Genomic DNA, 24382 nt, shown 5'->3' with positions numbered 1-24382 from the left:
TACCTTAAACCATAGATAAGTATTTTACTATAAGATGGAGTCTATATCTATTATTGTTATAGCATAAGTTTATTTTTTTTCATTTGCAAAATCATAACATTTGTATTATGAAAGGGATACTTGAAAAATATTTAATGTCTGTCCAATTTTGAAAAATTTGTAATTAAGAATTACAAAATTGAATATTAGGGGAAAGAAATATCCTGGTTTAATAAGATGGAATTTTCCAGCATCATTGGACAACCACAAACATAGAGACTTGTAACCATGTTCCTACTAACAAACAAATCCTGCCTATTTACTAATGAGGAAAAAAATAGAGGTCAACAGAAGAAGTTGTGAGGATACGCAAAAAAGCAGAAAGCCAAGTCACAATGGGAAACAAATATACTACCTAACAGATCAGCCATGACGTTTGGGTTGCCAGGGGCCTGACCAAGCAGATTTACCATCATAAGGCTATACTGCTTGCAGGAGAGGTACTATAAAATCCGTTATTTAGTGTCTTGTCAGAGTGACAAAGCATTCGGTTCATCTGCAGTTGGTAGAACTGTAAAGCATACAGTGTAACTCCAAGAATCAACACTGGCATTTTAGTACTTCATTGTTGAGTTGGAAATAGCAGATGGAAGTTTTAATTCTCCCAAGTTATGAAGCTATCTTATGAAAAATTGAAGTGGAGCACATTTTTGAGAGATTTACTAAAATAGGTATTTTTAAAAGTATGGCTGAGCTCACATATTATAAAAAGCTATTTACTAAGAGAGCAGAATCATCATGGTGGTTGATCCAGAATGTGGCTGGATCTTGTTTGTGTCCCTTTGCCATTAATTTCTCCATCCCCAGTCCTTATCTTGACTGGCCCCAAAAATGTTGCTGTTTTTGCATTTTGAAAGAAGGGGATTTAATTGGCTAAAAAAGCACTACAGAGGCTTAAGGCATCCATGGAACTCCTGAAAATGGATCCTGGCCAATTCACTTTAGGAATACAGTTCCTGGCATACTATGAAAAGTTTGTTATAGGCTAGTGTTATATAAATCCAGCCAGTATTTGAGGAGATGGGTTGGGAGAAAGACAGATTTGAATCATCATCTTGGTATATATGTTGAAAAGCCAACAAGTGAATGAACTTTCTTAGCCATCTCATGCTGCAAAGCTAGAAGCTTTATACAGGTACACCCGTCTTGTTGCACATTTTTGCATCAGCAAAATTTTTTGCCAAAGTGTTTGCAAAAGAAAACCATAAACTTTTCAAGCAGAGGTGCCTCGCTTTTCCTTATGCTGGTTCATGTTTGAAGGAATGTTCAGCTGCTCCTTTTCCTTATGAAGACTTTTTGTAATAAGAAACATCAGCATCCTGTAAGAAACAATACAAGCTACTGAGGCAAGGCCAGTCAAATAAAGTAAGCAAGACTCTTGGAATGCTTCAATCATATGCATATAACATATATGCAGAAGTCAGAAAAAGCAAAAAAATAAGTTCCATTAACATATAATTCCCACTCAGCTATTTACTTTAAAACAATATAAAACTGTGATAATGTATAATCCATACTAAACTAGTGAGTCTTAGCTAATCCAATACACCTTCAAGGACTACATATTTTTTAACATTTGAAAATGAAATCTTGAATCTGAAGCATTTCATTAATTTTAAAAAAAATTGTGTCAGGAATTAAAGCATGCTAAAAATCCTGTGGTGGAAGGATCACATCTGGTTTTAATGCCCTATTTGACATGATAAGCTATGGACTTGGCTTTGGAAATTTCCAGAATATACATTGAGGCAACTTAAAAAAAAACCTGGGGAATCTGGTTTGCCTCGATTCTGCAGTTGTATTATAGAAAGCATTCACCTTCTGTTTAAATCAGAAAGTGGTAATATTTTCCTTTAAACTTTGAAATGCCTCCCAATAGAGCTGAAAGGAAAAAAAAGTCACTGGGAGTTGGGCAACAAACCATAATAATAATTTTAGTTCTTGGGAAGAACTCAGTACAAATAATGGGAAGACTGATGGTCTGACCTGTAATAGAGCTCCTGATTATATTCTCCTGTCTCTCATCCACAGCGGAAAGAAAAGTGAAACCCCACCACTACTGGGAAGTCGGGAAACCTCCAGTTCCATAATAGATAGCCAAAAAGGTGGTCTGTTTCCTCTCTTGCATTTTGCAGATTTAAGGGGAAAACTGCATAAGGACACAAGAAGCTAATTCTACCCCACAAACCCTCAACTATTCCAAAAATTAGATTAATTGGATCCCAGTCCCAAGCATTGTTAAAATGCAGTCCTCTGAATGTTGGGCAAAGCCCAGTGCGTTCATCAAGCAATAGGAGTTGCCTATATCTGCATTTCAGCCTCTGAGAAAGCCAAAAATCTGGACCTGGAACAAAAGGCCATGTTCTGGAACATACACAAAAACAAATGATGAGCTTTCTGATTGTGTACCTAATATTCAAAGTAGGAACGTTTGTGTTTGGCTCCCCATTAATGTCCAGCCCAAAACAAACAGGCAGGTACATTATATCATGCAGGTATTGGAATTGCAGGAACAAATACAAGTATGAACAAAAGAGAGATGGAATTTAAAAATCAAGGTGGCAGACCCAACTGCAATTAAAGCGCATAGTTTTTAACTATAGATGTCCATGCTAAAAAACAGAACTGGAATCACCCCTAAAGAGTATATAGAGCCAAAATATTGATTTCTTGCAAGGAGACTTTAAATCTGGAGATACAAATTTGGCATTTTGCATAACATGCTACCTTCTCAGATCAGTCAATTTAGTAGGTTTAAATGATACCAGGATAGGAAAAAGGTTCTACTTGAAGAACATACCACTCCACTCTTGAAGTTCTCTATCCGCTTCTTTCCCATGCGGTTCAATAGCCACCATGCCCAAGTGGGCGCATACTGCCACAAGTAACATACTGCCAAGTAGGGATGGTCACTGATCCAGGCTTCCTTCACATCATTAGCCATGCTAACCAGGGTTAAACGAGCACAGCGTTGAGTTGTCATTTTGTGAGATTGGTCCCCAACATTTTCATTAACCTGGTAATGGGGTGGGTATACAATAGAAAATGAGTCAAAATCAGAGTGTGCTAAAAGTGTAGCTTACTAGGCAAATTAATCTGTGTCCCTCCTTTAAAAAAATTAGCTGCTTGACATTACAGAACTTCTAATGAGGAATGTCTCCTCCCCTTTGCTATCTTAAGGAAAAACTAAAACTCCAAATCGGAACAGGAACAACAACAAAATTTCAAGTTACACATTAGGAGTAGATATGCTGTTAGAGAATGCCAGTGCGCCATTGGTTGAATTAAATGCCATGGGCATCCCTTTCCTGTTAAGCAACATTTAACAGTGCACATGTCTCTAGGCAGTTAAACTAATGGTCTTAGCAAATAATTGCAGTCGCAACTTAGGGGCCCAAACCTGGCCTATCTTGCAGTGTCATCAGCAATCACGGAACAGGGCAATAATTAACCAGAGCAGATTGCATTTCTTTTCATTCTTTACTATCAGTCTAGAGTTCATTGTCCTTTAAGTCATTTCAATCAGTTGGCTGGCTCAGGAATTCTGGGAGTTGAAGTCCACAGGTTGTAAAAGAGCCACATTTGCCTACCCCTGGTCTAGTGCAAGGGTATCAAACTCAAAGCCCACGGGCTGAATCCAGCCTGTAGGGTGCTTAGATCTGGCCCGCTGGCCAGCCCTGGAAACAGTGAAGGACCGGTCCGTAGTGTCTCTGCCAGCAAAAATGGAGCTTGGGAGGGCCATGCACAGCCCTCCCAGGCTCTTTCGGCTGCGATGGCCTTTTGCAGCCCTCTGCCAGTGAAAACGGAGCCCAGGGGGGCTGCGCACGGCCCTCCCAAGCGCCATTTTCACTGGCAGAGGGCTGCAGGAGGCCGTTGCAGCCGAAAACAGAGACTCGAGTGACGTCGAGCTGGCCACGCCCACCCTGCCCACACACGCCCGCCCGCCCACCGAGGTCAAACGCAACCCTGATGCAGCCCTCAATGAAATTGAGCTTGACACCCCTGGTCTAGTGGTTATGGCCCCAGTCTAGAAACCAGGAGACAGAGTTCTAGTCCCACTTTCGACATGAAACCTCACAGGACCGTTGTGGGGAAAAGAGGAGGAGGAGGAGGAGGAGGAGGAAGGAGCATTATATATGTTCACCACCTTGAATTATTTGTAAAAATAATAAAGAGGAGATAATAAATAAATTCCTACCTTTGAAATTTCTTCAGTAAAGACATTTTGGATGATCTGTGACTGGACAGGCCCTGGACAGATATTGATTATACTTATCTCAGGATAATCAACAAGCTCAGGCCGAAGAGAGTTAAAGAAACCCTAAGAAAGAAAAGCAGTAATTTTATTAGAACCACCATAACCACGAACAGAGTAAACTATCATGTGCCTCAAAGATTTTAAATGCATATAGATGCAATTATAAACACAACCTACAATGTTGTAAGATTTTTGTTATCTAATTTCAAGGTTTCAGTAAGGGATCCATAATACCATTTGAAATGGATTTGTTATAGAAGCTTATCTCTGTTTTACCTATTTGGCTTCTCCATTTTTCTTACTTTGCCTATTTTATTTGCTGGGTAATGACTGTGCTAAAACTGATCTACACATGTAAAAAAAAAACATGTACTTTTCTGAACCCCATGCTGTGGATCTTGATACCAAGTACCAATATCACCCAAGCTAGAAAAAAAAATAAGTGTGCTGGTTGTACTGCGGGACCCAGATTTGATGTAGGGTTGCCATAATTAACCTACAAAAATCCAAGTATCCACTAGCAAAACAAAGACAATTTTCTATATTTCTTTGCTGGTATCTCATAGTCATTCAACCCAGTTGCAACTCAGATATAGCAACTGCATTCAGGAACCACCTGTTGCTAATTATTACAGAAACCCACATTATTATAGTCACTGAATTCTGGTCAAATTTAATTGAGAGGGAAACAACTGTTGTACTTAGTACTTCAACCTACTCAACCCAGCATTTTTAAAATACGTATAATATCTTTACTGGATTTCTGACACAGATATCCACAGACTACAAAGTTATGCTATCAGATCTGTCTCGCTGGGCTTGGGGGCCTCACAGGCATTCTACCATAAAAAGAAGGGGGGAAGATGAAAGGGTAATAAAGCTTTGTGTATACGTGATAGGAAATCTAGAGGGGGAATGACTGGTGAGAAGGACCAAAGCAGCCGCATCCTGTTTGTACCAGCATCCCACAGCCAGGCACCCTGAGAAAAATGCAGATTACACACACACACCCGAGTTCTCAAAACATCTTGGTGAGCTCTGGTTGGCTGGAAACAGACTGGTCACAGGGGCAGGGATAGGCTGGGGGGCAAACCTACACCTTATTTTTGCATCCAGCGAGTGCGGTAATTTTAGAGCTGGCTTGACTTTACTGCAACTAACACCCTTAGTAGAGGAACCCTTTGCTTTAACTAAATGGAGTCGAAGGTTTTTATTTCCTAAGGGATCAGATCGGGACAGATCAGACATATAGAAAAATAAACAAATGTCACCACCTTTGGTATGTATTTGAATTTCATAATACGAGCAACTGACCAGATATATTGTTCAAAGTGAAATACTTTATTGTTGTTGATTAGCCCATAGGACTAATATGAACTGCCCAGATATAAATGCAACGAAGTCCAGGGGAAGCAGAATAAATGCTGGGGTTTCTTTCTTAGCCAAATCTTTGTGGCCTAGCAAGCCTTAATATTAGTACAGGGCCTTTCAAACATCAACAAGTTCTCTACATAATTGTAAAACATAGCCTGCCTTCCTGCAAATATCATGGAATTGCAGTTTCACGAATGCTAGTTGGGGGATTTCTGAGAGCTGCACTCCCAACACATTTCGGAAACCTCACTTGACCAAAGCAGCTGGAAAAGAGACTTACTTGCAAAGCATGTTTGCTGGCACAATACCCAGTTGCTAAGGGAGCTCCCATGACTCCCATGACGCTGCTCATCGTGACAATCTTTCCCTGTTTCCTTTGGATCATGTGGTCCAGGACAAATTTAGTCAAGGAGACAGTGCCCAGATAGTTGAGTTCCATTATAGCGTTATAAACATTAATACTTGTATCTACGAAAAGAGAACGCTGAGAACGTCCACCGTTGTTCACCAAAACATCAATCTTTTGTAAGAAAGGAAATGAAGGAGAAATTGGTTATACTATGGCTTCTTGTCAGCATCAAGAACTGAAGTGGTGCAGAGCCTGGTGGCGCAGCAGACTAAAGCCCTGTTATTAACAGTGCTGTTATTAACATCAGCTGCCTGCAATTACTCAATTCTCACCAGGCTCAAGGTTGACTCAGCCTTCCATCCTTTCTAAGGTAGGTAAAATGAGGACCCAGATTGTGGGGCAATAAGCTGACTTTGTATAAAATATACAAAAGTATGAAGGCTATTGCTTAACGCATTGTAAGCCGCCCTGAGTCTCCGGAGAAGGGCAGCATATAAATCAAATTAAAAAAAAAAAAAAGTGGCTATGGATTCAGAACGCAGCTAGACCTCAAATAACTGTCTCTGTTTGAATTTCTGAAGCACCAGCTCATTATGTGCTTTCAACATCACTGTCTGGAATATATTATAGGGCTTCTTACATATATCTGCATTTTCATGCTCCCTCTTGGCTACATTGAATCACAACCCCCTCTCTGTCTCCCTCTCCCCCTCAAAAAATGAAACTTACCCTCCCAAAATGCTGAAGGACTGTCTTTGTGGCAGATTCATGGAATCCCCTGTCAGTCAAATCAAGTGGCAAAATCAGGATATCTTTATCACTTAGGCTGCTGATCTCTAAAGGGAAAATGATAAAAACAAAATGTCTTGAAGAAACAATGGATCTTCCCTCCATCCCAGCCAGTGATGGGTTGCCCCCGGTTCGGACCAGTTCGCAAGAACTGGTAGTAAAACCAGTGGGAGGCTCCGCCCACTGACCCGGACTTCAGCATAGGTGATCTGTGCATGTGCAGAAGCTTCTGTGCATGCGCAGAAGAGCAGGCGCGATGCAAACCGGTAGTAAAGGTAAGTAGAACCCACCCCTGATCTCACCCCATAAACACAACTCAACATGCAGAAAAGGGCATCCAAAGTTCTCTTCTCCTCCCTCCCTTTGATGCTCAATTTTACACACACTTCTGAATCTTCACGATCTGATGGGCATCATTTGGCCAGTAAGTGCTTCTTTGGAATTCTTTTAAGTTTGTCATGCGTGACTGTATTTAGTCCACTTATTTTTTATTGGCTGTTTTCCAATTTTATTCTATTTATCTGAACAGTCTCTCCAATGACTAGCGCCCCCAATATTTAAGCTCAGGTTTCAGCGAACACCTCTTTGGTATTGCATGATTTGTACTTTTTGCAACTCAAGATATTCTCACATGTCTTTGAGCTATGGCTGGCTCCCGCTCTGTTGCTTTTCCAAAAGGCCCTAAAAGCATGGCTTTGCAAGAGAACCTGGGGACCACAAATAGAAACAAAGCCAATCAAGCGGCAGATTTGATTATATTGTTCCTACCATGGATGGTGGAGACAGTTTTTATTATATGATGGATTTTTTAAAAAAATTGTAACCTTCATGAAGTCACCTATATGTGAGTTGGACGGTTATAAACATTTCTTTAATAAATAATAAATAAGTTTTCTCCAACATCATAGTTTAAAAGTGCAGTTTTCACAGCCTTATGTTGCAACTTGGAAATCATGCCCTTGACAATTTGTACCTTTTTGTTACTATAATTCTTTTCCCCTAACTAATATGCCAAGTTAGCATAGTACATATTGTTACTGAGGCCCTCTGGGATTTAATTCAAATATACATTTCAGCCCTTCAGAACATGGTGCTTGTTAAATCAGGATTGAGAAACCTGCATTGCTCAGATTGATTGCCTGTGACCCTTGGCCTATTTTTAAAACTACTTTGCAGAAATGGATTCTGAAACACAACAAGGGGTTTGTCCCTTCCCTGCTACTTGGGAGGAACTGTCTGGTGTCAGAAAAAGAAAAGATGGCATCTGAGAGAGAATATAGGTATGTGACCTTAAAAAAAGTATTCAGAAGGCAAATATAATTTCTGGAGCTGCTTTTCTCAGCCTATTTCCCAACAAGGGTCTTGTGAGCCGAGGATAGGAACAACTGCAGTTCAACATGTCTGAAGGGCATGAAGTTGGGGAAATGTCCCTTTTCTGCACAGCTTCATCCAAGCTTTTATATAGCCCCCGCTTATCTATGAGCAGAATATAACAGTAAGGGGAGTTTCTCTTCATATTGTAATTTAGGCAAGGTAAGGAAAGCAGGCAGAACTGGATTTCAGTAATTCTTTACTGGCAGTGAGCTGTGTCTGTGTGTATGCATGCATGGGAAGCATAGGGTGGGAATATATAAATCCACTCTGAGGCATATGCCTGGGAGAGAGGAGAGAGGGGTGTGCGTGTCTTAGAATGGAAATATCGTGCAGAGCTGCTGTGTGCTCATTTCTCCTTTATGGATGATCAGAGGATTTGGGGGGTTTTCCTCCATAGCCAGATCCATCCCATTTTTGGAACTGAACTGAGTTTCTCCTTACACATTTTGCTCACTTTTCCGAGAGTTATCACATGGGCACATTGGGTTAGAAAAAAACCAAAAAGTATTCTCACAAGTTCTTTGGTAAATCTAATATAGGAAAAGTATCCAGGTCATTCCCTTGGTTTATTATTTGTATACTCCTTTGAATTATTAGGTTATCAGCAACATTAGAATTCAAGTCATGGATTACATATGATGGCATCTGTTAATGATTAAATCACTTGCCATAAATCAAACAAAGATAATTAATCTGGCGTCTTTCTGGAGATTAGCAAAGGTAATGTGCAACATTAGTTTTGCAAGAAAGCCTTGCAAAACACCAAAACTTTCCTCTCTGCTCCACTATATATATCAAGAAAGGGAAGGAAACCTGGATAGGCTATAGGAAACCTATGCAACTGCAGCCTAGCTCAACCAGCCCAAGGCACAAACAATATCAGGATGACAAAATAATCTTATTGACAATTAGCTGTCCATGGATAATTCAGTTTTTCACAATCTTGTCAGCATGATACCTCCTATAATTGCCAAGTTTAATTAGCACCAGTATCAAAATGGTTTGCTGTTGCTTCCTTCCAGAATATTTCTTATTTTCTTTCTTACTGCCTTGGTTTTTGGGTAGCATCCCAACTCAATACTAGACCAGTTTATTAACCAGGCAAGGTCAAGCAGATGCTGCAAAAACCTAACTGGAATTAGAACAGCTCTTTATAAATATGCCAAAAGGGGCACACTAATTTTTGTTCTGTAATTTTATTTGCAATTCTTGCAACCTAGTTAAGGAAAAAACGCATACACAAACTTCTAGAATCAATCGCCCCTACCAAGGCACTTCTTTTTCACCCTTTCCAATTCGTTTTCTCTTCTTGCTGACAACACAAGCCATGAGCCAATCTTGGCCAGCTGGTAGGCCAATTCTTCTCCAATTCCACTGGAGGCACCAGTCACCCAGACAACTTTCCTAGGCAGCTCCTTTTCTGGAGAAGAAGAAAAAAAACACCAAAAAATATGATAAGAATAGGTGTCAAGCACAGGATATTAGGAGTCCAGGCAGTACAAGTGAGCATAGATTTATTGCATGCTAATGCTTTCTACAAGAATATGAACTACTAATGGTCAAAACAAATTGGTGGTAGATAAGAGTCAACCGAATTCAAGGTGGGCTAGACTTGGATCTCTTGCGGGCATGAAGGGACTTGAGACTGATGACATGTTTGACCCCTCCCTCAGGCCCTGCAAGATCATCATGTAGGTCATCTCCTAGGTAGGTGCTCAATAGCAACTTTCATGAATATGTACATATCTGCATGCAAGACATTATTTATAGCCATGGTTGTTAATCAAATTCTTAACTTTCATGAAAATGTACATATCTGCAAAGAAGAATTTGGTTGTTAGCCAAATTCTTACCGTGTTTCCCCAAAAATAAGACCCTATCTTATATTTTTTTGAACCCAGGAAATGCACTTGGTCTTATTGCCATGTGCTCAAAAGGCCAATTGGGCTTATTATCAAGTGATGTCTTATTTTGGGGGAAACAGGGTATTTACTTATTTAAATCATTGTATCTGGCCACCTATTTCATGAATGCAACTATACGTTCCTAACAGAAATTTAAAAATACAATATAAATGTTAAGACCAAAGATAGCAGTATCTTAAGACATTTGAAGATTAATAAATGTATTACATCATACCTTTTTCTGATTAAACTCTACAAAACCTCAACCATCATAAATAGATTTCTGTTTAAAGGGTCAACGTTCTTTCTTACCTTCAACTTACTCAGAGGCTGCTGAGGCACAACAGAGGCCAGTTCATCATTAGGCAGCAGAAGAGAGTGAACTCTTTATGCAAACAATCGAACTACAAGGTGGTTTACAGAAAGTAATTCTTCCTAGGGACGTCATTGGCTTTAACTGTGTACCATTTGGACTTTGTTGTGTCAACAGAAAGAACCCATTTTCAAAATGCACAGGCAACAAAATGTACAGGCAACAAAGCAAACAAGAAAGTCTGCCAAATATCTATTTACATCTTTAGCTACAGGTTACTAGACAGGTATATGCTCTGGAATACAGAAGGCCTCTCTGGAGTTTTCATAGCACATAATGGTGGAAATCTTGTTTTTGCTTTTGCTCTATACAGGATATAATGACAATAAACTTTGTTTTAAACAAATGTAGAAGCCCAAGGAAGGTTATGCTGGATCAAGCCACAGATCTATCTATTCCAAAGTTTCCCACAATGGTGATTAGATGCCAAAGGGAAACCCCCATGCATTCCAGGAATGAAATAGAATCCTGATATTCATAATGATAGAGATACCAAAGTTAATATATTACTATTTACTATAATATATTACTATTACTATTTAACTACAGGTATTATTTATTTATTAAATTTCTAGGCACCCATCTCAGTGATACAGCAACTGTGGGAGGCTTACAATAAAAACTAAAAAAAAAGTGCTAGATTATATTAAGATTAGAATAGGAATAACAGAGTTGGAAGGGACCTTGGAGGTCTTCTAGTCCAACCCCCTGCTTAGGCAGGAAACCCTACACCATTTCAGACAAATGGTTATCCAATCTCTTCCTAAAAACTTCCAGTGTTGGAGCATTCACAACTTCTGGAGGCAAGTTGTTCCACTGATGAATTGTTCTAACTGTCGGGAAATTTCTCCCTAATTCTAGGTTGCTTCTCTCCTTGATTAGTTTCCACCCATTGCTTCTTGTCCTTCCCTCAGGTTCTTTGGAAAGTAGCTTGACTCCCTCGCTTCCCTTGTACTTGGCTTACAACCAGTTGCTTAGTGACCATTTGAAGTTCGGACAGACACACACACCCCTGCCAAAATGGTATTTACGAACCAGTTCTGAAGTTCTGATGACCGCACACAGCCCCCCCACCCGGTCACATGATGCAGTTCAAGTGCTTGGCAACCAGCCTGCATTTATGGCCCTTTGCAGGATCCTGCAATCACATGGCTGCAGTTTAAGACATTTCCACTGAAAATCGGCATTTACTTCTGGCTTTTGCAAAATCGCCCCATAGTGAAAAATGAGTTCACTTAACGACCATGGCATTTACTTAACAACTGTGGATTCACTTAATGACCACTAAGTCACGATCACCGCAAAAAAAGTTATAGAATCAGGTTGATTACATGATGACCCACGACTTATTACCCTAATGGGCAGGCTCCATTATGATCATAATTCAAGGATTACCTGTAATCTCCTAATCTTTGAAAGGAAGACTACCACAACATATTTTGATAGCAAATCCCATGAACTAAATAATAGATGAAATACTTTATTTTGTCTAGAACCCCCACCAATTCTGTTCCTTTGAATAACTCTGCATTCTGGTGTCATGAAATAGAGAAAAACATCTGCTTATTCATTTCAAATTTTGCACCCTTTTTCAGAATTGTGTTAGCTGTTACTTTTTTTTCCCCCAGTAAAGATCTTTCTTCATACTGTACAGGAGTTGTTCTAGGCCCGTGATGGCGAACCTATGGCACACATGCCCGAAGTGGCATGCAAAGCCATGTCACCTGGCATGCGCGGCATCGCCCGTTCCTCTTATGGGTTTGTGGCATGCATGCGCACGTGACGATCAGCCGCAGCAGTGTGTGCAGCAGTGCCGGAAACCAGAAGAGCTGGTTTTCTGTTTTCCGGCATGAGCATGCACACCGGCCAGAGGATCAGTACGTGCACATGCGCGGCAGTAATCGGAAGATTTGCTTGCCGCATGCCCTCTGGGCAGCTCCTCTTCCTGGTCACGGCCCTGACAAGTGTGCACACTTAAAGTGCTCCCTTTTTGGGACTTGGTGCCGCACACGCGCTCCCTTTTCAGCACTCGGTACCGAAAAAGTTCACCATCACTGCTCTAGGCTCTGATCGTTCTGCTTGCCCTCTCTTATATCATTTAGAACTATTCAAAATCTCCCTTTTTAGGGAAACTGATCAAAACTGTAAACAGTCTCTATGTTGAAGCCTTTTAGCTATACCAGGCTACAAATGTTAACACCCAGCCAGCATGACCAAACTCCAATATATCTGGAAAACACCACATTGAAGACGATTGCTGCACAAAGGTGTAACCAATCTCAACAATCCTTTTTTTTTTTTTTTTTGGCTCAATACAGCAAACAGATGGAATATTGTTTAGATAAGAACAAAATATATTGGGCATCTGGTATAACATTTTGTGTCACATGAGGTTAATTGAATGCATTTGGGAAACTCACTGGAGGGTGGTAACTCCTTTCTACTATCGCTTGTCAGCAGCCAGTGTCAAATGGCATCTACAGTAAGCAGTCATTAATACAGCAACCACTGATAATCTGAAGCTCCAGGAAAGTACGGTATTCGGTCTCCTTTTAACCTCAATCTAAAGTGATTGCCCTTACTATAACTCTGGTAAGGAATTTCACAATTTAACTGCAGGCTGGGTAGAAAAAGAAGAATAATTTTCTTCTGCTGACTCTGGATCTCTTTGCGGTTCTTGTTAGCGGTTGAGCACATGTTCTAGACTCCACAAAAACATAAAACTGTAAGGACTGTATTTGTCTTTCATTATGCTGCAACTCTGCCATCTTGAATACATTCAGTGCTGAAATTCTAACACAGTGAGAAAACAAATCCTTCCTCTTCATATTATTTATGGTCACACACAACTACTGTGTTTCCCCCAAAATAAGACCCTGTCTTATATTTTTTTGAACCCCGAAATAAGCACTTGACCTTATTTTCGGGGAGGTCTTATTATTTTGGGGCACATGGAACAAGACGGGGCTCTTCTTGCCGTCTTACCTGATTTCCAGCTGTCTCCCTAACCCTAACCAGAGGAAATGGCGGAGACCGGCTGCACATGTGATTTAATATTTTCGGGAGGGCTTATTTTCAGAGGGGCCCTTATTTTAGCGCATGTGCTCAAAGCCCGATTGGGCTTATTATCCGAGGAGGTCTTATTTTAGGGGAAACAGGGTATTTATTTGTTTATTAGATTTGCTAAGGCTGCCCAACACCAAAAAGACTCCTTGCAATATTTCCAATGCATAAATTACAACACAGCTAAAACCAGAAGGTTGCAGAGACAAAAACAGCACTCTCAGCATTTAAGATTCAACAGGGGTTCTACCACAGCCACTCTAACCCCAGGCCTGGGAATAAGGCCACGTTTTAAGAGACTTTCAGAACATTGAAGAGTGGGAGCCACGCGTACCTTTGGGATTTGGGTGCTATTCCAGAGGGCCAGAGCAATGGTTAAGCCATGGTTCCTTGGTCCAACAGAATGACTTTAATTAAGCAGACCTGGAGTGCACCCTTCTCTACGTAAATGCACTGAATGGGCAGAAACAATGGGAGACTCAATTCCCAAGTCAGAGCCAACCAAAGCAGAATTAAATAGGATAATTTCTTCTCATGGTCTCCAAAGATTTGATTTGGTGCACCTTAGATCTGCTTGTTCTTTCTCTGCAGTCATATCATACTGCTGGTTCTTATTCAGTTTGTTTTCAGTTACAATTTCAAGATCTTTATCACAAGTACTATACCAAGCTAGGTACGGTATTTATGTGCAGTTGATTGTAATGTCTTAAGCGAATAACTCTCGCACTTTCCCTCAAATTTCATTGTGATTCTTTATACCTATTTCTCTGACTTATACAGACATTTCTGAATATTATTTTCTGCCTTGTAGCTACCCCACCTAATATTGCGATGTTAATAATTATCCATTTTTTTCATCCAAAACATTAATGAAAATATTTATTATACAGTAGGCAGGGGATCTGAACTGACTCTCCTTTAAATTTCCCAGAAAATTATGTTTATTCACTTATTTCAGCTCTTTCTTTGCTTAAATGTTTTTAGCAATGTTATGATCAACACTGTGATGCAGTTCTTGCTATTGACAACTCAGCATTTTATATAACACACAGCACTATTTAATTAGTAACAGGAAGAAATGAGTTGTACTTCTCTTTCTGGAATTTGATCACAGAATCTCCAGTAGTTTGTTCTGATGGTGTTAAATTATATTTTTCTAGATAACATCCCTAGCATTTGAGCCACTGTGTGCCACCTCTGATGCATATTTAGCCGTAGATAGATCTGGTAATTCTCCTTGTATTGTTAAAAGTAATAATACCTTCTAGTTCAAACTAGACATCTGTGGCTACATTCTTGCAGTTTTCTTGGCAGAGTTACAGCAAGTTTATTTATCAAATTTATATGGCTGTCATATCATAAAAAATGACTCTGGGCTACGTACAGCACTGAATTAACAATCTATAAATATATAAAGTACTATGAAGATTAAAAAATTTAATTGTCTTCCAGGTGATTTGATTAATGTGGCCTTTAGCCATCAATTAGGAATTTCAATCATTAGCATTAGTGACTTTTGTTATTCTTGCCATGTTTTATTCTTTTATTGGTTATTATAATTTCTTTGTTTTGATTGTTGTGAGCCACTCAGATCACCCTTACTTGAAGGAGGATATTATTAGACTGCCCTCTTACAAAAAAAAATAGGTGTTCCTCTTGAAGCCAAGCCAGCAGCGTTCTTAAGAGCTTTTCAAAAGTTAATTTTAAAAAATGAATTGTTCTGGAGGTGTTTCGGGATCGATGAGTGAAGTCTTTCTGTTTCTTGTATTTCTGGTATTGTTTGGGTTTTTCTAGCATCTGTTCCAGCTGGCTGCAAGGTCTCCTAGGATTGCCTACTTCTTACAGCAAAGTTTGTCAATGCATGGTGAGATCAGGGATTTTGTTTTTCAGCTACCTTGTCACAAGACTGGGCATGATTTGGGTTGATCCAAGATTCCCCAGCTGGCTTTTGTGTCTAATGGAAAGAATCTGAGCCTTTCCCATTGTTTTGGTTTTCTTTTTCTTTTCTTTTCTTTTCTTTTTTTTTTTTTACTATTTTTACTGTTGTAAACCACCAGGAGTCAATTGATGTACATATCATGATACAGTATTTAAAGAAAATGTATAAAATGATATATAAATAGAATAATATGCCAATTAATTGTTTCTTGGGTCCAGGTCACCTGAGAGAATGTCTCCTTGTATATGATTCCCTCTTGTTTACCGTGATAATCTGTGTTTGCTCATATTTGCCCCATCCACAGAGCTTCATTAAGCTCTGTGGAGCTTAATGAAAATGATGACTACTGCTTTTGGGGGGGGGGGATCTCATGTTTTAAATCAGTTTCTAGTTGAAGATTATAAATATAATTCTTATCTTAATAATTCCAGTTCCAACATCACTTTTGTCTTTTTTGAAATACCAGGTGAAATTATTTTTTAAAGATCTGCTGAGGGCCCCTTTCATTTTAGTTATAGCTCATATCTTACCTATGGTTTTACATGTTAAAATAATCTTGAAATCTGCCATAGAATAATTTAATGGAAGGTAATATGCAAAATGTTAATAAATCAAATGCTGATTTCAGCTTATCGGTTTTATGGATTGCACAGATGTTTTTCTCATCCTTCATGAGGGGTTTTTTTTCCTGTTTGTATTTTATAGCACTGAATTTACTAATGTTAACAGCTTTCCATGAAGGTCTGGATAGACAGTTAATATGGCCAACAGGTATCAATCCATCCATTATATTCTGCCAGTCAGAACAATAAGCTTGTCCTCATAAGATATCAACACTAGCCACTCTGACTGATGACATTCTGACTCTGACATTCTCCTCAAGTTTTGCATCACTTGAGGAAAATGTTTCTACGGCAATAATTCTTGTGCTATGCAGGTAAGAGTAAGTGTTCCATTAATTCAACCAGTTCTTATTGTTGAGCAAACAAAACTCAATGGATTGAAATATTATTGCTAATCTTAAAGTAGACATATGTTTGAAATCCTTGATGACCCTACATCATCATCAACATCATCATCATCATTATTATTATAATATATTTCATTAATTAAACATGAAACTCAGTCAACTAACACCCACACAAAGATTTTGTCTTTCAAATGCTTCGGGCAAAACCTCATAATTGCACTAAGAATAACTACTTCTAGATTCCTGCCTTTAATCAGCAATTTGTTCATGCACACAACTATGTACAGAATAAATAGCAATGCAATTATTTAATCTTTTTAGAAAATAAAAAAAAATTATCCAATTACTGCTCAGTTTCTTTACTACGTAATCAAACGGGTAAGATACAATTGTGCAATCTTTTTATATTTTTTCACTATCAGAGTATAGATTTCAATTTGGCTGGGGAGTCAGTTAAATACCTTGAGAGTCCAGAAACTGAAGTAGGATAGACAGAACTACTCAGAGACTTTGATTGTTATAAGTTTAGGTGTTTTAGAAATGACAATGGTGGGCAGACAGCAGTCTTTCAGTATCTGTTGGACTGTCACACAGAAGAGGCGGATTTATTCCCTACAATTTAAGAAATTCAGGCTATACACCAGGAAGAGCTTCCTGACTATAAGAGCTGTTCCAGTGGAACAGGCGTCACCTGAAATGTTAAGTTCTCCTCAAGATCCTCAAGTACTGTATATAATTGATCAGAGATGGTCTAATGGATCATTCACTGAGCACGAATTGAACAATATGACCTCTAATGTTCCTTCTGACTTTATAATTCTCTTTCAACAGTTTGGCTTTTTTAAAAAAATGTAATTACTCTAGTAAAAGATCTACATGGTATTAATAAATGTATTAGTAGATACTGTACTGCAGCTAAATCTAACTAAAGCTTAAACAAATGGATATTAGAAGCAACCCTTCATTTAATCCAATGAAGCCATATACAAAATCATGTTCACAAGACTTGGCTTTATGTAAAAACTAGTGCCATCGCCCTAGAAAATGAATTGTGTACTGTGAGTGTGTACACGTGTGCTTTAATCACCAATATAAAAGTAGACTCAATCTACCAGATGAATTGTTGATTCTATTTCTCTTTTGTTAGGTGTTGTTACAGGGAAGTAGGTAAACCCTATCAGACTTATGTGTAGTGACACAATATAATATTGAAATTGAAAAGGAACAGTTTTGGACAGATTGGAAAAAGAAGAAATGGAATATAGTGGCTTGCAAGATAAGAAAAATAACATAGTTTGATTAAAATGGAAATGTAATGCTTAATGCATACCTGAAGCCTGAATACTGATATGAAGTGTTTTCCTTCTCCCTTTTTCTCTTTTGTTATCTTTTTTTCTTTTCCTTCTTTTGCTATTTTTTTCCTCTTTACTTTTACTCTCTCTCTGTTTCCTTTCTTACTTTTCACTTCCATTCCTTTTAAACTTGATTATATAAATAGACATATACTAATTTGGTCATGAAATAAGATTATAAATGATTGAATGAGAATATGAGTTTTTAAATGTTTTGAACGCTTAAATGAATTTTTGAATTTTAAAATAAATATGAAGAGAGATGACTTTAAAGGAAATTTACAATTCAGGAGAAAATATGTGAGAAGATATCTGTTAAAATAATGTTGAGTTAAAAATTGTGGGAGAATGCGTTGAAAAAGCAATTTATGTAATATGCTGTGAATTAGTTAAAATAAAACAGCTAAAATAATAGAAGTAGGCGTGGAGGAAAGCATGCTGGTATACCAGCTAAACAAGAGGTGGAAATTTGGAGGAGAATATGCTGGAAATCAGCCAAAATAAAATATGCTGGAAATCAGCCAAAACATAATATGCTGGAAATCAGCCAAACAATGAATGGGGGTATGGAGGTGACTATGCTGGAAATCAGCCAAAATAAAACATGCTAGAAATCAGCCAAACAAAAGTTGGAGGTATGGAGGAGAATATGCTGTAAATCAGCCAAAATAAAATATGCTGGAAATCAGCCAAACAATAGGAGGAGATATGGAGGAGGATATGGATTTTGAGATAAATCTGTGTAATATGAAATATGTAAAATTAAAGGTAAATTGATAAAGTTTAAGATTTAAAGATTTGATGAGGGGTCTAGAGATTAAGAAATATGAATAGAACTTTGATTTATAAATTGAAATAAAAAATAGAGGTATAGTCAATTTGAAACTAAGATGTGTGGTGATAAAATTGTAAGGTAAATAATCAACCAAGAGGTTAGAATATTTTTTAAAATCTTATGTTTTGATATTGATGTTAAAAGGCATAATGAAGGGAGCTTGGGAAAGAACCAAATATAATTGAATTTATAAATGGGTATATAAAATGAATTAAGCTTCTATTTGGAAATTAAATTGGTGGGGATATAATAAAATGGTTCTGATCAAGATACTAGAATCTATGTTAAAAAATTTTTTTTTAATTATGTTCTGATCTTCAATTTTAAAAGATGTAATGGAAAATTATGAATGGAGCTTTTTAATATTTAAGCGTTTGTACCTATCTATGACCTGATCGAGACTTCGCTCTTGAAAGATATATTTTATGTTTTATGTTGGAAAAAAATAAAAAAATACTTTTCAAAAAAAAAAAGTGTTTGTGAATAGCCTTTAAAAAAATCCTTTCCCACAAACTCCTGGATTTCTCCCTTCCCATGAGAGTTTCCCTGCCTCAAAATGTAGGGGAGAGGTGAGCCCTTTTCATGATCAGTAAATAAATGGATTGTAAAACCTCTGCAATCCACTAGTAACCAGTTGGAAATCAGACATGGGCCTGATCAACCACTTCTGTCCAGTTTCCACAAGTAAACTGGCTCAATGACAGTTTCAAAATATGTTAAATGCAGCTTTGTGTTCTAGCAACCAAGCTGAAAGAAGCCTGGGTATATTTACTTGGGATTAGGAAGCAATGCCTGAAAACATACTCTGATGAGTAATACTACAGGGACAGAAGAGAGGGCTTGCCCACACCCTAGTCAGAACCTGGAGATCTCCAAGAGTGTCGACTGTAGCTTCCATATCTGCAGCCAGCATGGCCAGTGCTTGATTGATTACCAGTTTTGGGCTACAAACTCCAGATGACAGCCACAGCCTACAAACATCCTACAGTCTGACATTTTGTAGCCCAGAACTGGCAGCCCCAGGCTTCACTTAGAGAGTTTATTTGAACTTTGTTACTTTTTCCTATTACTCTTTTTCCTCAGAAAATCCCAGAACAGTTTGGAATAGAATTTAAAAAAAAAAAAGTTTGCTCAAATGCTCAAAACTTTAAAACAAAATTCATTTAGAATAGTAAAATAGTTTAAAAAAAAAAAAGCGGGGAGCAGCAAAATAAACTAAACTAAACGATAATTTGGCCACGTGGTCCGATAAATGCTTGAGTAAATAGAGCTGTTTTCAAATAGTCAAGAAACTGTAATCCCGACATCTGGCAGATTCCAAATTCACGAAGGCTTTCCGCTTAAAATGTTAACAAATCTCGCAGCATCCCCGAAATTTCCACGGACAGTTAACCACCGCCTGTGCGGGAGATCGCGCCGCGCCCTTGTCGGTTTGCTGGGCGCGAGGAGGGCGTATAATAAAACTCTCGCAATTTGTCCCGACTGTGAAACTGCCGCTTCCTCCCTCGTCCGATTCTTTTTTTTTTTTTTTTTAATCTCTTTTGCGAACTGTTGTAATCGAGGGGCCGCGCGCAGCCCCGGAGAACTTGTGCCACGTCCCCGCGCGGGAGGAAGCAACAAACTCCAAGCAGATTGAAGCGAAAAAGTTGAGCGCCACCGCGAGAGAGAGAGAGAGAGAGAGAGAAGAAATTCCGCTGGTGACTTACCGGGACTCTTGCCCCACCATTCCGTCCACTGCACGGTGAGGTCGCTGTCAGCTCGGATCCAGCGTAGGATCTGCAAGATTAGGTAGGTTATGATGCTCCCCAACACACAGCACTGAATGCATATCTCCATGGCGCGCAGAGAAGGCGGGAGCGCGGCAGGAGTTGAGACCAAGAAGAGCCCCTTCTTATAAGCAGCGCTCTTCACCCGCTGCCCCAAGCAGGGAGTGGCCTCTGGCTACAGGCGGGCCCCTTGCCCGGGGTAGAATGGCTTTTGCGGGGGTGGAGTTTCTTCTCCCCGCCTCCCCTCATCATGTGGCCTTTGCAGTCCCCACCACTTGGTTTGCGAGAGTTTGCTCACCGTTTTTTGTTTTTTGTTTTTCAAAACGTTTTGCAAAGAGATTAGGGGTAGCCCGCCTTGGGCTCTGTGGGCTAGAGAGGTTTAGGGTGAGGACGTGAGGAGACGGGCTGCTTCCCTGCTCGAAATAGCAGCCAGGAGGTCAGCCAGCAGATAGATGTTCTTGTGAAAACGTGGGAATGAAAGCTGCCGAGGGAGAGGAATCCCAGATGACAGGCTTTTTGTGCCTAGGAACAATGGTGAGCCGAGAATAGCCAAATCACAGAATGAAAGAATGGAATGGTTTGTTCCTGTGGCAGAGGCACAGCTAAATTAAAAAGGGTGGATGTGAGCATGAATTAAATATCATCTTGACCTCCTCTTTTGCCCTTACCTCTTCCTTAAATAGAATAGTTTCCCATCACATTGTAAAGCACCTGCTCTGAAGAGTGCTGCCTTCTGTAGAGCAACTTCTACTACATGCATAGGAATAGAATGATGAATGATAAAACAGTTGTCAATTTTGCTCCTGTGTTTGCCCTCTTACAATTTTTTCATCCTGTTTCTCTTTCTCTTTTGTCTTTCTCTTTTCTTTTCTTTCCCAATTTCCCTCTTCTCCTGGTCTTTGTTTTTTTCCTCAGAGGGGGGGAGGGAATACTTTGTCCTATTTCTCTTTCTTTTGTCAATCTTTCCATTTCTGGTGCTTCTTTTTATGTTTCCTATATGTCAACATTCACAAAGGCATTAATTGGTACTGTATTTAGCAGATACACGTAGTCCTCAACTTAAGACCACAATTGAAGCCCAACATTTCTGTTGCTAAGCAAGACAGTTAAGTGAGTTTTGCCACGTTTTATGACCTTTCTTGCCACAGTTCTTAAATGATTCATTGCAATTGTGAGTAACATGATTGTTAAGTGAATCTGGCTTCCCCATTGGCTTTGCTTGTCAGGTCACAAAAGGTGATCACATGACTCCGGGACACTGCAACCGCCATAAATATGAATCAGTTGCCAAGAGTCTGAATTTTGATCACATAACTATGGAGATCCTGCAATGGTCATAAGGGTGAAAAACTGTTATAAGTCAATTTTTTCAGTGCTGCTGTAACTTCATACAGTGACTAAACGAACTGTTGTAAATCAAGGATTATCTATTAACCCAGGAGAGGGACGATCACATGTCTGAAGAGAAACTGCACTTATTCTAACATTACATATTTGTTCACAGAGGCTGCAATCTAATAAAACCCTGATATAGATTCCACTCCTAAATATTTTATAAACTCAACTTGCATATTTACTGCAACAATTACAATGCATGCAAATGTTAAAAAGACTGTACATGTGGTCATCAACTTATGACCGGTTGCTTAACAACTGTTTAAGGTTACAATGTTCCCCCCTTAAAGTTACTTATGACCCAGATCCGAAGTTCAGATACCCACTTGATAGTCATGTGATCACATTTTGAGTGCTCTGCAACCAGGCTGCATTTATGGCTATTTGCAACATCCCATGATCACATGACTGTGACTTATGAGGGGTTTTTTTTTTGCTGGAAACCAGCGTTTATTTCTGGTTCCTGGCAACAAATGGCCATTATTGACAATGGGTTCGCATAATGACTGTAATGTTTGCGTAACAACTACCGTGTTTGCTTTACAAACACCATGTTCACTTAAGCGTTAGTAAAGCAGACACTTAATGTTACAAAATTGTGTCAGTCATATGAGTGCTTCAGTTTACAACTATCATGGAATGGAAATTCCAGGTCATAAATCAAGGATTATTGAATTTGGGAATAACAAAATACAATGAAAAATACAATGAAAAACAATGAAAAAAAAATACAATGTCAAATTTAACTTGGTTGATCATGAGAAGAGTTAAATTAAGTCAATACAGTACCCGAGAACTCCCCCCCCAGACATCACTGTAAAGAAAAACGAAACCTTGGAAGGAAACGGTAAGTTCTGTAGTGTTGCTAATAAAATTACTGGGTTCAGTTGACTCAATTCTGAGTAGATACACACTGTAAATTATGTTATTTTTATCCCCAGATCTGCAATTTGAAAGGAAATCACCTGCATAGGCTGATAAGTATAGGAAAAGTTGTTGAAAGCAAATTTATTTCCATCTATTGATTCTTGTTCTTTCCTTGGGAACTTCGGAAGATCATTCTACATCATGTTCCATGTTACAGCCCTTCAAATATCTGAAGATCACTAGCATGTCTCCCCTCATCCTTCTCTTTAGATTAAACATACCCATTTCTTTTAACCATTCTTCATAGCCTCCAAGCTCCTCACCATCTTTGTTGCTTTCTCTGCACTCCTTCCAGTTCCTCAGCATCCTCCTTGTACTTTGGTGACCAGAAATGGATAGAGGATTCCAGAAGTGGTCTGACCAATGCAGCATGAGTCAGACTCATTTCATATGATCTCAACACTATTACTTCTGTTGATACAGCCCAAGACTATAGCTTTTGGGCAGCTACAATACACACCTGGGTCATAGATAATCTCTGGCCTACTAGGATGCCCAGATTTTTTTCATAACTGCTCATAAGTATTATTGAGCCAGGCACCACCTATATTTTTCCTACCTAAGTGCAGAACCATCCATTTCTTACAACTGAACTGTATTTTGTGGGCTAAGATTCAGTGTTCAAGCCTATAAAGATCTTTCAAACATTGAGGCTGTCTTCTGAAGTAGCTTACTCCCACAGCTCCAGCTTTATGTTGTAAGCAAACTTCTACCCCTTCCTCTTAAGTTATTTATGAAAATGTTGAAGAGCATTAACTCATAGCAATAGCACTTAGACTTATATACCGCTTCACAGTGCTTTTACAGCAGTCTCTAACCTGTTTACAGAGTAAGCATACTGTATTGCCCCCAACAATCTGGGTCCTCATTTTACCAGCCTCGGAAGGATGGAAGGCTGAGTCAACCTTGAGCCGGTGAGATTTGAACTGCAGCTAGCGGTCAGCTGAAGTAGCCTGCAGTGCCGCACTCTAACCACTGCACCACCTTGGCTCTTATGATAGAGCATTATCCCACTAATTACCTCCCTCTGTTGTTTCTTCAGTTCCTGGCCTTATCATCCCATGGCCAATGAGCCATGATGGCGCAGTGGTTAGAATGCAGTATTGCAGGCTAATTCTGCTGACTGCCAGCAGTTTGATCCTTACTGGCTTAAGACTGACTCAGTCTTCCATTCTTCCGAAGTTGGTAAAAAGAGGACCCACATTGTTGGGGACAATATGCTGACTCTGTAAACAGCTTAGAGAGGGCTGTAAAGCATTATGAAGTGGTATATAAATCTAAATGCTATTGCTATTGCTATACATATGCAGTAGCTGGCTAGATCAGATCTCCGGCTGATCTAGTCCAGGAGTCTGTTCTGATTCAACCAACTGCACAAGGAGGCCCACTAGTTACTCAATGGTAGCCTTCACAGGAGGTCACATCGACATCAAGTGTGACTTGATGAATTGGTCCAATCCTTTTCTGAAGCCACCCATGCTGGGAGTCAGCACCCACTTCTGATCTTCTTGCTTCTCTGGGTTACATGCTGTCCCTTGTGTCATATATAATATTTTGCAAATAGGTCATGGCTTAGTTTAAGGATGGTGTGTTGAATACCTTGCTTGTCCTTCAATCTGCCTGTTTAGCTATTATGAACTGTTTATCTACACTGAAATACTTTCTAAAGCAATTA

The 24382-nt window shown here is 39.1% G+C and overlaps 1 protein-coding gene across 1 annotated transcript; it reads right to left on the bottom strand.

Annotated features, from left to right (window-relative positions):
* Positions 1-50: 50 nt before the first annotated feature.
* On the bottom strand, positions 51-20566 carry DHRS7 (dehydrogenase/reductase 7). The gene is made up of 7 exons (XM_070942567.1): positions 20326-20566; positions 9451-9603; positions 6750-6856; positions 5952-6191; positions 4238-4360; positions 2840-3055; positions 51-1358 (listed from the first exon to the last, which is right to left on the bottom strand). Exons 1-7 carry the CDS (start codon positions 20453-20455, stop codon positions 1323-1325), a joined length of 1005 nt encoding a protein of 334 aa, XP_070798668.1. The 5' UTR covers positions 20456-20566; the 3' UTR covers positions 51-1322.
* Between the last annotated feature and the right edge of the window lie 3816 nt (positions 20567-24382).

Source organism: Pituophis catenifer, unplaced genomic scaffold (genome assembly GCF_029215685.1).
Source record: "Pituophis catenifer annectens isolate HBS135680 unplaced genomic scaffold, rPitCat1.0.hap2 SCAF_1, whole genome shotgun sequence".
Lineage (NCBI taxonomy): Eukaryota > Metazoa > Chordata > Lepidosauria > Squamata > Colubridae > Pituophis > Pituophis catenifer.
The sequence above is the reverse complement of the archived record's forward strand: the minus strand, read 5'-3'. Positions and strand labels throughout refer to the sequence as shown.

Bases quoted from the DNA above. Each gene is read 5' to 3' on its own strand.
- DHRS7 (XM_070942567.1), bottom strand. From the start codon at position 20,455: ATGGAGATATGCATTCAGTGCTGTGTGTTGGGGAGCATCATAACCTAC. The intron at 9,604-20,325 runs GTAAGTCACCAG...CTTCTTCTCCAG, and splicing joins ATGGTGGGGCAAGAGTCCCG to AAAAGGAGCTGCCTAGGAAA. The intron at 6,192-6,749 runs GTAAGTTTCATT...TTCTTACAAAAG, and splicing joins TCCTTCAGCATTTTGGGAGG to ATTGATGTTTTGGTGAACAA.